At 32.6% G+C, this 11,774-nt stretch overlaps 2 protein-coding genes across 3 annotated transcripts in view; one reads left to right on the plus strand and one right to left on the minus strand.

Annotated features, from left to right (window-relative positions):
• The window catches only part of LOC111400001 (probable glycerol-3-phosphate acyltransferase 3), a 10,110-nt gene extending 9,168 nt beyond the window's left edge, over positions 1-942 (plus strand). Inside the window, exon 5 of the mRNA XM_023027482.1 lies at positions 862-942. Within this exon, the coding sequence (XP_022883250.1) occupies positions 862-942 (81 nt within the window). The remainder of the gene's footprint in view (positions 1-861) is intronic.
• A 1,967-nt stretch (positions 943-2,909) lies between these two features.
• LOC111399796 (ethanolamine-phosphate cytidylyltransferase-like) lies at positions 2,910-10,526 on the minus strand. 2 transcript variants are annotated; one of them, XM_023027286.1, is made up of 10 exons: positions 10,339-10,526; positions 9,220-9,636; positions 8,532-8,767; positions 7,599-7,777; positions 6,696-6,767; positions 6,213-6,280; positions 5,946-6,066; positions 3,998-4,063; positions 3,766-3,888; positions 2,910-3,301 (listed from the first exon to the last, which is right to left on the minus strand). In XM_023027286.1, the coding sequence occupies exons 2-10, from the start codon at positions 9,561-9,563 to the stop codon at positions 3,230-3,232; spliced, it is 1,281 nt and encodes a 426-aa protein (XP_022883054.1). In that variant the 5' UTR covers positions 9,564-9,636; positions 10,339-10,526; the 3' UTR covers positions 2,910-3,229. The 2 variants fall into 2 exon arrangements, with proteins under 2 accessions (XP_022883054.1, XP_022883055.1); XM_023027287.1 differs by lacking the exon at positions 10,339-10,526 and adding an exon at positions 10,119-10,143.
• Positions 10,527-11,774: the final 1,248 nt, after the last annotated feature.

Raw genomic sequence — 11,774 nt, forward strand, 5'->3', positions numbered from 1 at the left:
CTTCAATTTCTACACAAGGTACGCGGTGTGGCTGCAAATTTTGATCCCGCTGAAAAATCGAAATTTGATGTGGCTAATTCGATTCAAAATGAGATTGCTAAGATATTAGGCTTTACGTGCACAACACTTACGAGGAAGGATAAATACTTGATCTTGGCAGGTAACGAAGGAATCGTTCGAGATGGAAACGCTAGATGAATTGTGTGTGTTTGTCAACAATGTAAATCGAACTTACATAAACTAAAGATATACTGTCCTAATTTGTTATAATTTAAGTGATTTTATAAGTTGTGATTCCTACTTAATGTGTTATAATAAATGAGTAGCAGTGTCGGATCCTAGAAACTTTTAGTAATGTATATAGGCATGTACTTATGATAAGTGAAAAGCTATTTTGTCTTCTTGTACTAGTATGAGTGATTATAAAGTATCTTTGTGTAACATATTTTGTATCTCCCAAAAGTGGTTCTTCACGTCTTTGCTATTTTCTAGTGACGAACTTTATAATTCTACCTGATGAATATGACATGATTATTATTTCCGAACATAAATATTAGGGAACAAATTAAAACTACTAGATGAAATACAATTGAATGTTGCGTCACTCATACGATGTACATGTTTCGTATATAATACGAAAATCTTAAATTGATTTTGATGATGTTTCGATTTTGAAAAAGAGGGTTATAAACTACTCAAAATTCCTAGTCATGCATACATATGGACATAGAAAGAAAGAGGCCATTATTAATTTGATCACACAATGGATTGAGGCTTTCACCTTCCATCAAAATATCCTAAGCTATTTTATTTGCATAAATATTTCATCATATGCTTTATATTCCAAACTTGTCTACATAGGATGTAGCCTTCTTGAGACATGAGAATTCTTGCCTCATGCTTAATGTTTTTGATTGTCGGTTAGGGAGAGAGGGGTTATGAAAAAATTCACTACTTGCAAAGTAAACTCGAAAATTCTTTTTCTACATTCATGAAGGTAATATGGTAACAGATTAATTAGCTAATACAGGTTGTAAAGACAAGATACATAAGGTTTTGAAGGCTTAAGAACTAAACGGAGAAGTCCTTATCTCAACGAAACTTGTTAAAAGAAGAATGCCAATTTGAGCTAGCAAATCTATTTTATATAAGTTCACTTAGGGTCCGTTTGATTGCAAAGATGAAATTTGGATGGAAAGAAAACGAATTTCAAGGAATTAAATTGCCTAAAAATTGTTTTACTAAGAATTGTCAATTATTGTGTTTGATTGGTATAATTTTCCACGTGAAAAATGTTGAAATAATTTTTTTTTTTTGGTGTTTGTTTGGTTTTATTTTACATGAAAATTGTCAATTAAAAGGATGAAATTTACTAGTATTTGGGATAGAATTTGTTTCAATTGCCCAAAAAAAAAAAAAAAAGCAAAAAAAAATCATCTATCTTTTAGTGTTCGATTGACTTTGTTTTACATGAAAATTATCAATTAAAAGAAAATATTTTTTTTATAATTAGGGATAAAATTTATTTCTATTGCCCAAAATAAAATAAAATAAAATAAAATAATAAAAAAAATCGGCCAGCAGCCTAAAAAATGAATTCTCACATTTTCACCAATTTGGTGGAAAATGTCTGAGGTGGCATGGGGAAAATGAATTGCCTAGATAAAAACCTATCAAAAATGCATTTTTGATTTAGGATAGAAATCAATTTCCATTTTCCATGAAAAGGGGGATTATCAAACAATCCCTTATATTCAATCATTTTCATTTGATATAGTTATTAGAAGATTGTAAAAGAAATTGTGAGATTACACGCCCCCCTGTGTAATGATTTTCAAATATATACCTTGTGCCAAAACCCCATCCTTGCAAGGGCAAGTAGACCTTAGAACTCTTGCCCAAACTTGAATGAACTTTCCGAAAAAAAAGAAAACTCTTTGCTAAATAAGCCCACGTTTGAGCCATATTTTTAGGAGAGAGAGTAGAAATTTTTGGACCCTTTTTTTCAAATGTAGGTCCCACGCTAGATACATTCAGTCAAAAATGGTGGCTGAAAAGTGCTTATAACGTTCTATTTCTTCATTTTTAGAAGCTAAAAATGCCCTCCAAACAGGGTTTAATTATTCATAATTTTTATTACATATTTAAGTAAAATATTTGAAGAGAACACCTTGACCTTGAATTTCATGCAGTGTGAGGTTGTATTTTCAAACAGGTACTAAACATTTGACATTCACTTGTGTTGTCTTTCTCCCTTCTGGTTTGTCTCATTCGAGAAGATGATTACCTCGTATGTGCATATAGACCCACGTCATGAGACAAACAAAAAAAAATAAAAAAATAAAATGAAAATACCCATTTTATATGGTGTTTAATCACTTTCACTACATTCGAGTATGAACACAAAGTCGATGAAAATGTTCCAAGTAGAGATTTCGGTCCATACTAGCATACTCGTAAGAGGATAATGATGAATAGCATATAGAGTTAATGATTAAGCGTATTGTAACACGACATATGAAAAGAGGATAATGATGAAGAACATACAGATTTTATAATGAAGCGTACGATAACACAATTTATGAAAATAGATCTATAACGCCGATTGTCTTCTTCACTCCTTAGCTTCCAATCTTCTCGAGGTACAATGTTTTCCTAAATTATATTTTGTTAGCTGGAGATCAGGTCAAACACCCCCCTCCCAAGCTTGGATTCCAACATTATCTTATATTTATAAATATTCCATCAATTATAAAAAAAGAAAAGAAAAACCACTTTCACTGCATATATGACAAATATCATCAATTTGTGAAAATATAGAAACAAAAATAAGAAACACAATAGAAAAAGCGCGTCAAATCTTGACGTCTAGTCGCTTTCTAGAATGGGACACAAACACGAACAATATGTAAAAAAAAAAAAAAAAATCACAATTTATTTCAAAAGTATGCATCATAAGGTGCATGTACGATTCCTAAGGGAAATAATTTAATACATGGCGAAGTAATCTTGTATAACCAATGATAAAGAATATTGCCAAATACAGGAAGAACAGGTGCATAAAATTAACATCCTAGGTTATGTCCTCTCTATCTTGCCTTTTTCCTTCTCCATCTATTCTTTGGGAACAAAATTTACGGGTTTCAATCCTTTTTTCAGTTGCACATAGAGGCGACAAGAGGGTATACAACTCAAAATCCCTGGGTAAATAAGTCATATCTTAAAGCTGCTAGTCTCCATTCACGTATTTCTTCTCCGCATAATATTTCTTCTCACTTGCTTCCTTCTTTGCATTTCGTTTCTGAGGAAGTTGAAAGGTGTCAATAACAGCATTCGTAATTAGAAAACATCAGCGTATGAGCTTGTTCGGCGAAGCTTAAATTTTACTAATCTGATCAAACATACTTTTTATCCACACATTTTGTATCACCCACAACTTATAAGCACTCAAAAGTGCTACCAAACAAGAACTAAAAATTGTGACAGTCAAAAACAAAATGCTAGAGAGAAAATGTAAAGCCGTCAAAAACAAAAGAATTTAAACATTTCAAACACCTAAACAGTTAAAGCGAGTGAAGAAAATAGCATTATTTAATACACACTTCAGTATGCTAAGTTAGTTACTACTATTAACAGCAGCGTGCCTTAGTTCATGCTAAAGTGGTTCTACGTTAACTGTATTTGTCAACCAGCAAAATCATATGTACAAACATGAGAAATCATCAATAAAATTCAACTAAAGTACAGTAGAAAAATAAAGAATACCTTGTAAATCTTGTGATTGGCAATGATCCTTCGGGCTACAGATGAAGTGGTAATATCTTTGGGGCTCTCAATCATTCGGAATATTCCCATGTTTTTGGGGACTGCATAGGGATCAGATGTTCCCTGCATATAATACAAATCATTTTTTCAACCCCACGATCCATTATCCCATTTCATCGCATATTAGCTGGAACTAAAGTTTACATCATAAACAGAACATAGATCAACTTACGTTAAGCAAAGAGCTGCTCTCAGAAGTTGTCCCGTGCACTACCAGAGATATGTTGAAAGTTGCAATCTTTTCATGCCAAAAAGAAAAAAACAGAAAAAAATGCATAGATATATTTTGAGATCCATCAAAATCAAGAGTGATATAAGAGAACTTCTTTCACATATTCAGCTAAGCATTTTCACTCCAAGACCGCCTCAAACACTACCCAAAAATAAATTGATTGTCATCACTATATTTTCTCCACATTAAAAAATAAATAAATAAATGCCAGAATGGGATCGGAGATAAAGCTCAGTGACAAGTATTGAAATAAAAATGCTTAAGAAAACAGCGTGGTACACGTGAAATAATAATGGTAAAATGAACGCAATATTTATGAGCAGCAAAAATGATAACAGAAATCTCTTCACATGAGCAGTCAACAAAAAATTCTAAACAATGTAAATCGGGCAGAAAAAGAATATGGTCTATGAGAACTAGTTGGCAGCAAGAAGAATTCACTTCTCAAAAAATACAATCCATGATTTACATTTTGACCTAAACATTACTTTAGGGGTTGTTTGACAAAACTTTTGATAGAAGTTTTAGCAAATTTTGATGCAAGTTGATGAAATATATGATTGAAAATATGTGGTTGAAAAGTTGATAGAAGTTTTGAACCCCATGAAATGTGCAACTAACATTAATTGTTAACTTTGATCTCAACTTTTTAGCAACTTTTTAAACTTAACCAAACAAAAACTTCATTATGGAATACAAATTTCCTCAAATTTACTCCAGTCATGACGTAAAAGCATGTATGTTAATGCTCTTTTCTTACTGGCTTCTGAGAAACATTTACAGCAAACTCATGGCCAAAACATTGAGTTATATAAACGGGACATTTACTACACCTGATAAATTAAAATATCAATAGAAATATTTGAGGAATTTCGAGCAAGACTGTCATCTGCCATAAAAATTTTGATTAGAAGATCATCAATGAGGTGAATTTTTCAATTTATACTTCCAATAAGGTGTGACCAAGAAAGCGAAGCCAAAGAAAGTAGACTATGCCCCTGTTTGATGCCAATCGAAATCTAGATTTTAATCTAAGTCGAAGTCAACAATTATTTAACTATATATTTTATAGGTTCCACAACTTTTCAACCACACATTTCATCAACTTCTATCCAAATCTACTAAATATCTATCCAAATCTACTAAATATCTGATATTAATCTCTACCAAACAAGGACTGTATAAGTTAATGAGATTTAGCCTCTGTTTAATTTAGCTAAAAATCAAATTGTTAGAAAAAAATTAATAAACATCGATGAAATGCATTCTTGAAAAGTTGATAAAAGTTGCTGATTTCATGAAAAGTGTGGTTAAAAATGAATTTTAGAAAAATGGGGGCTAAACAGAGGGGTAACTTCCAAGAAGCTTTTTTGGCAGTGACATGCAAGTTTTATATTGACCAGAAGGCAGGATAATATAAATTATGTATCAGTTTAAAGACTTGAATATTCAACACACGGAATTAGAATCCAAGGAAACACACGAATTTTCATTATAGGAGGCTAACAATGACTACATTAAGTAAGGTCGTGATGAGTGGTCTTTTTATAACTAGCTTCGATGTCCAAGCCAGAGATACTTTTTACCCACAAGTGTAGAAGAAAGAGGTCAGACTTGGTCATTCCAGCAATACATAAAATGTCATGTAAAAGTCAAATTAAATCATGCTAAAAAGGCCATTGTCATTAGACCAATACATGACCATTAGTAGGACAAAATTTCCAGTTCCAGATTAGCTTATTAGACCAAGTGCACCAAATTTCCTTTACTTGTCTTGATAAGTATTACCATAGAAATCTACAATAGTTATTAAAAAAATTGCTTCCACAAGGACTCGTGTGGATTCAGAGAGGGAATAATTTCACAGGCAGGAAAGGCGAGAGCTTACCACATCCTTAGTAACTTCCCAAGGTGCACCAATAATAACATCATCAACATAACGGCATGCAAGCACACTAAGACTGCGTTCAAGGAGATTCATAAGTGGGAATTGAGTCCCTCTGAGTTCACTGCACAAAAATGAATATTATTTCTCCTTATTTCATCTCGGTATTTCCAGTATAACCAATATGGTGGGGTTGGGGATATTAATACTACTGTTTCGCAATGGCAATTTTGCTAATGTGAGAAAAATAATACACACACGTTAACATACCTAACAGTATGGTCAGCATAGATACCAACTAAAAGAAAATCTCCAAGTTGTCTGGCACTCTTTAGAATCTGAATATTCGCAAAGGGTAGCATAAAATACATTATATTATATACAATGGTGAAGAAAGTTATGTGAACTGTAAATAAGAGAAACTGTAGCCACAGGAAGTAGAAGATAATGAGACTAAGGAACGTAGACCATGAACCCAATGATAGTGAAAAATTATGCACTGAAGCACTCCCTCTTTACATTTACTTCCGATTAATATAGGACTTAGGTGCTATCACCTCATGCAATAGAGAAATCTTTCTTGCATTTGGAACCAAGACAATTGAGCTTTATTCTAATTAAGGCTTGAACTGCTCATTTTTCCTTCACCGCGAGTATACAATATAGATTAGTTAAAGCTATATCTTCACAATACCAAAATTTGGTGACGGCACGTTAATTTGTGGAATTTAATTATGGAAGCTACAAATATACCTCCACATGTCCGGCATGAAATAGATCAAATGCCCCATCAATGTACACAACACGAGCATTAGGTCCAGGCCCCTAAAAATCAAACAAAACAACAGGAATCACCAAAATACATCAGTGAAAGAATAATTAAGTCTTTATCAAAGAAGGGATTTGAAGGAAAACACAATAAGTAAATTTTAGAGATATTTCTTAAAACACAAGAAAGCAACACTATTCCTCCATCAACAATCAGTGATGTCATATATATCAAAGAACATATGTAAAATGTTAAGGCCTCATTTCATTGCATGACCTGATTACACTTATTTGAACAATTTATAAAATAAATAATTAAAGAATAATCAATTATTTCTAAAATTGTAATCATTAACTTGATAACCAAACGGATAGCCAGATTTTGATTGCCATACTTTTTCTCATTAAACCAGATAAGATTATCTCAAACCAAACGGCGCTTTGTTCAGTTATCCAGTTGAATATCATTGCATCCATTAAGAAATTCTGATTTATTTGTTCATTATATAACTTCTTTCTGGACCCTTTTCACGGGTAATGATTTCAAAAGTTTGCTCCTTCAAATTCAGAATAGAGCAAGACATCACAAACGGTTCAATCCTGATATAAGGTCTCAGGGAAATTTTGCCACTTTGGTCTTGAGACATTTATACTATTTTGTTCTTCAAGAAAAGTTCCTAATCTCTTTATCCTGTCCTTCATTGAGCCACATCAGTGAGAACTCGAAGAGAACTTTTTATTACAATGATACATTGCAATTAGTAATGCACAACATCGACTTCACAATATCTGTATTAATTGATGAAACAAAAAGATTCTCATCACGTTAATGATTTACGCACTTACCTCTTTATGAATGATGACAGTTACAAAATAGAGTAAATTTACCTTGCCATTTGAAAATTGGACAATTCGTCTTGATGTCGGTAGAAAATGAGATACATGGCCACCCTTAGCTAGAGATCCCGTACTCTGGCTATCATTCAAGTTTTCAGATTTGCCACTGCGGGGTGATTCAGAGAATTCTTTATTGACTTTAATATCCTTATCAGAAGAAAGTATCCTTCCTACAGACATCAATTCATAGATTAAAGCAACGACATCCTCACATTAAACACAAAAGGAGACATAAACAATAAGATAAAATTTGTACATTACACTGATATTCTGAGAGTGTGAAGAAAATAAAACAAAGTTATGTAGTTCTACAAATTGCGCTATGTTTATGAATCAGGTTTGTTCTCATTCACTACAATCAGGATGTGTTGATTTCCAATATCCCCTAAATGCCATCTATAATTTTTGATAAATAAATTCAAGACTGGACATCATCATCATCATAGTGGCAAGTACTTTAAAGAAACTGGTTTCCTTTATTTTATGCTAGAGTGTGTCCATATATCTTAAGTAGTTATGTTTCACAAATGAAGAATTTGAAGGGCCAAAACAAGACAGAATGATAGGATATGACGATGGGACAAGTGAAATTTTGTTGTGCTAATATCAATTTTCAAATCATGATAGAAGGTTTGTGACTGTGGGCTCTGCATTTGCTTGTTCATTTTTCAATTAACAAACATGTGGCAAAAGTAAAGCATTCTGATGGTGATGTGAGAGACGTACGTGTCAACTGAAAGAGTGTGAGGGCATGTTCTTAAAAATAAAACCTTAAAGAAGTAGGCATAAGTAAACATGAAGCAAGATTATATAATTTCCACAAATATTTGAGAGGTTAGTGGAGTCTGTTCAAAATGTTATTCTTTTAAGTATATATACATTGTTTAACACAAATCGTAATATTGTATAAGAGGATTACAGTACCTACAATATCTGTGCTGGATACTCCTTCAGTGCGTTTGATCTGCTTGTAGCGGCCAGCTTTCTTTGCTAGAGCATAAGCATCAGTTCCATCAGGAAGAAGGCAGGGATCATCACCATGTATTATATAGTCAATATTGTGCTCGTTGAAGAGACGGTGCATAAACTCCTCCGTAATTTCATAGGGAGCATTAGCAATAACTTCATCCACCCACTTCAACCCACTAACTAGGGTCAGCCTGGAAATGACTCAAATTAGATTTTTGCCTGAAAACATCCCCATGATTGGAATGGTCAAACTGGTTTGTACTCAAAATCTGATGCTAGTAAAGCCATTTTGTGTTTTTTTGTAGCTCTGAATTTTAATAAAAATTACCAAAAAGTGGTATCTTCATTCAAAAACATTTGTCATATATAAAATATACACTGGAAGGGTAGACGTATCACACTCTAATGCTGCATATAGCAAATATATAAGTGTATCCATTCAGCATATACCACCCACACTATCATTGAATATATGATTAGCAAATATCAATTTGAGTATAAAAATCTATAAATATGCATCACTCATTCTCAAACTTATAATGAAAAGGTATTCAACCTATTAACAGATACTTTCACATATGAATGACCTATTTACTTTGAATATCAAAGGCAATACATAAAAATAATTGCAAATTATTTATACCTCTCTTGCATAGATAAAACAGGAGGGCCTTTGTTGGCTATGATCTCTTCATCACTAACTACTCCGACAACCAATTCATCACCCAACGCTTTGGCTTGCCGCAGGGCATTTGCATGGCCATAGTGCATCAGATCAAAACATCCATCCATGTAAACACGGACGCGTTTCTTCTCATAATACTTCTTATGAAAAATCCTCAAGTCAGGTAAAAAGTAAGGCAGTGACTGAATGCCAAAGTAGCTTGTGGAGAAACCAAGCAACGCACAAGTAAGCATTATACCACCAAACAGATGTGGGTAGTGATACACCCCATCCCAAACCCGACCAGTGCTCTCTAAATCCATTTGACTCTTCTACTTTTTGTGGTTCGAGGCCCTTAAAAGGCCTTTTTCTTCAATATACGAAGAGACACAAACCCTGCAATTAAACCCCAATACAGATTCAAATAATAGGGAATCAATTTCCGGACTTTCCTAGCCTAAATGAAAGGACACGGCTTCAACTAGAAAACTGAATCTCTTCAATCAGAATTATGGTTGTTAAGCCAGAAATTCACAAAAAGATTTAGATATAATGAATTAAATATAGATCCTGTAAGAAATCCTTGAATTTCATTGACAAAATAATAAAAAGATTCGAACTTTACTTCCAAAAATTTATCATACATTAGCCAAATCACAATAATCCAGAAAAAAAAAAAAGAAATGAAATCTTGATTTAACAAGATCCCTAATCCAATTCACGTAAAGAAATCTAAACATGAAATTAACAGATCACATTCTGGCAATAACTCCCATGTAAACCAGCAAAATATTAATCTAGCTCGAAATTCATAACAAATAACATAAAAGATCAGAAATTTTCGAATGATTCAAAAAATGGAATTGCAGAAAAAGAACCTGAGTGAAGGCGAATTTCGAGAAACTCAAGAAATTCTAGCATAAGGGTCGGATTCTATTTATAAAATAAAAGTGTTTATAAACAAACAAACCTCAGAAAGTAAAGAATTTTTTTATTTTATTTTTTTAATTTTTGCGATATATTGCATTGAAACTAACGCGTTAGCAGAAATCAAGATTCTACAAATAATGGGTTGTCTTGTCAGATCAGAATCTTTACCTTTTTCCCTCTTGCTGCTTGTGTCTCCTTTCTCCTCAACTTCTTTGAAAAGGGGCGGTGGAAGTAGATATATAAATATCCACCACCTTAGGATCTTTTCAATGTCTATGAAGAAAAAAAACTTTTCTTGCATAAGTGGTTAATCTTCAACCAAGAGCGAAGAACCTTGACTAATTGAATTTGGGCCAATTTTTAGGGAAAATGTCACTTTGTCGAAAATATTTGACCAGGAATGACAGACACCCACAAATTGTGAGGGTCCCACATAAATTAAATAATACCCGTCCTGAGGCATGTGTTTGATCATCTCCTAATTCGATCCAATTTTTATTGGCCATGAATCCTTTAAATATTGATTTAAAAAATATATATATACAGTGATAAAACATTGAAACATGAATCAAATATGTTGTTGAAATGATATACACCTCTGTCTTAAATATATACGTTATATTTTCTTATTTTCTTGTTTCAATTATATATCTTACTTCTTTATTGAGAATGTTTTGTTGTGTTCATTTATTAAGTTACCCTTATTTAATTTGTTTAGTTATTATCGATTTTCCCACATAATCTTGAAATAGTACAAATATAAATAAAGGCAAATTAGGAAAGTTTTTGATAAAAATCACTTTTTTTAATAACATTAAATAAGATTTTTTTAATTCGCTTTAAAAATAAAGGGAAATGCAACTTGTCCCAACTCGGGGACCGACCAAAATCCAGGGTGCCGAGATGGCAACACCTCAGCCCTTGGATCTGATAAAAAAAAAAATTGAAGTTGAAATCGGGGCCTGAGGTGATGCCACCTCACCTCCCCTGTTTTTGGGTCGGTCCCCGAGTTGGGACCTGTAGCATGTTTGAAAAATAAAACAAACCTATATAAATGAGACGATGGAGTATGTGTTTGACACTTGGCCAACTTTCGACTATTGAAAGTGATGTGATTTTTTATTTTTTTTAATGAAATGTTCAATGAATATAAGCTAATTATATAAATTATATGTAATGTATTACTTAAATGTATGTTTGACGAACTTAAATTAATACATTGCATCAATCCTTAATTATTTTTTAGCATTCAAGTCTTCAAACTTTCAATTTCAGAGTTTGTTAGTCACAATTAAATAAAAACCATTAAATATTCGCACGCCATGCGCATGATACTTTTTTAGGTATATATTCATCAATAAACGTTTATTACACTCAAAAACAAGTATAGAGAAACAAAAAGGAAAGAAAACGAGAAATATATTACCTACCAACCATCACCATCCAACATTACAAACAATTGGAGGGCTTTGCAATTGAGCAACACAAATTTATGGCCCCAACTGGGTTCCATTTCCACTCAAGCTATCCCAAAAGAAGTGATGGACACATTTATTCCATTAAGTTTCTAGTATTTTATCAATTATTGTGTTTGTATATATATA

This window comes from Olea europaea, chromosome 9, assembly GCF_002742605.1.
Source record: "Olea europaea var. sylvestris chromosome 9, O_europaea_v1, whole genome shotgun sequence".
NCBI lineage: Eukaryota > Viridiplantae > Streptophyta > Magnoliopsida > Lamiales > Oleaceae > Olea > Olea europaea.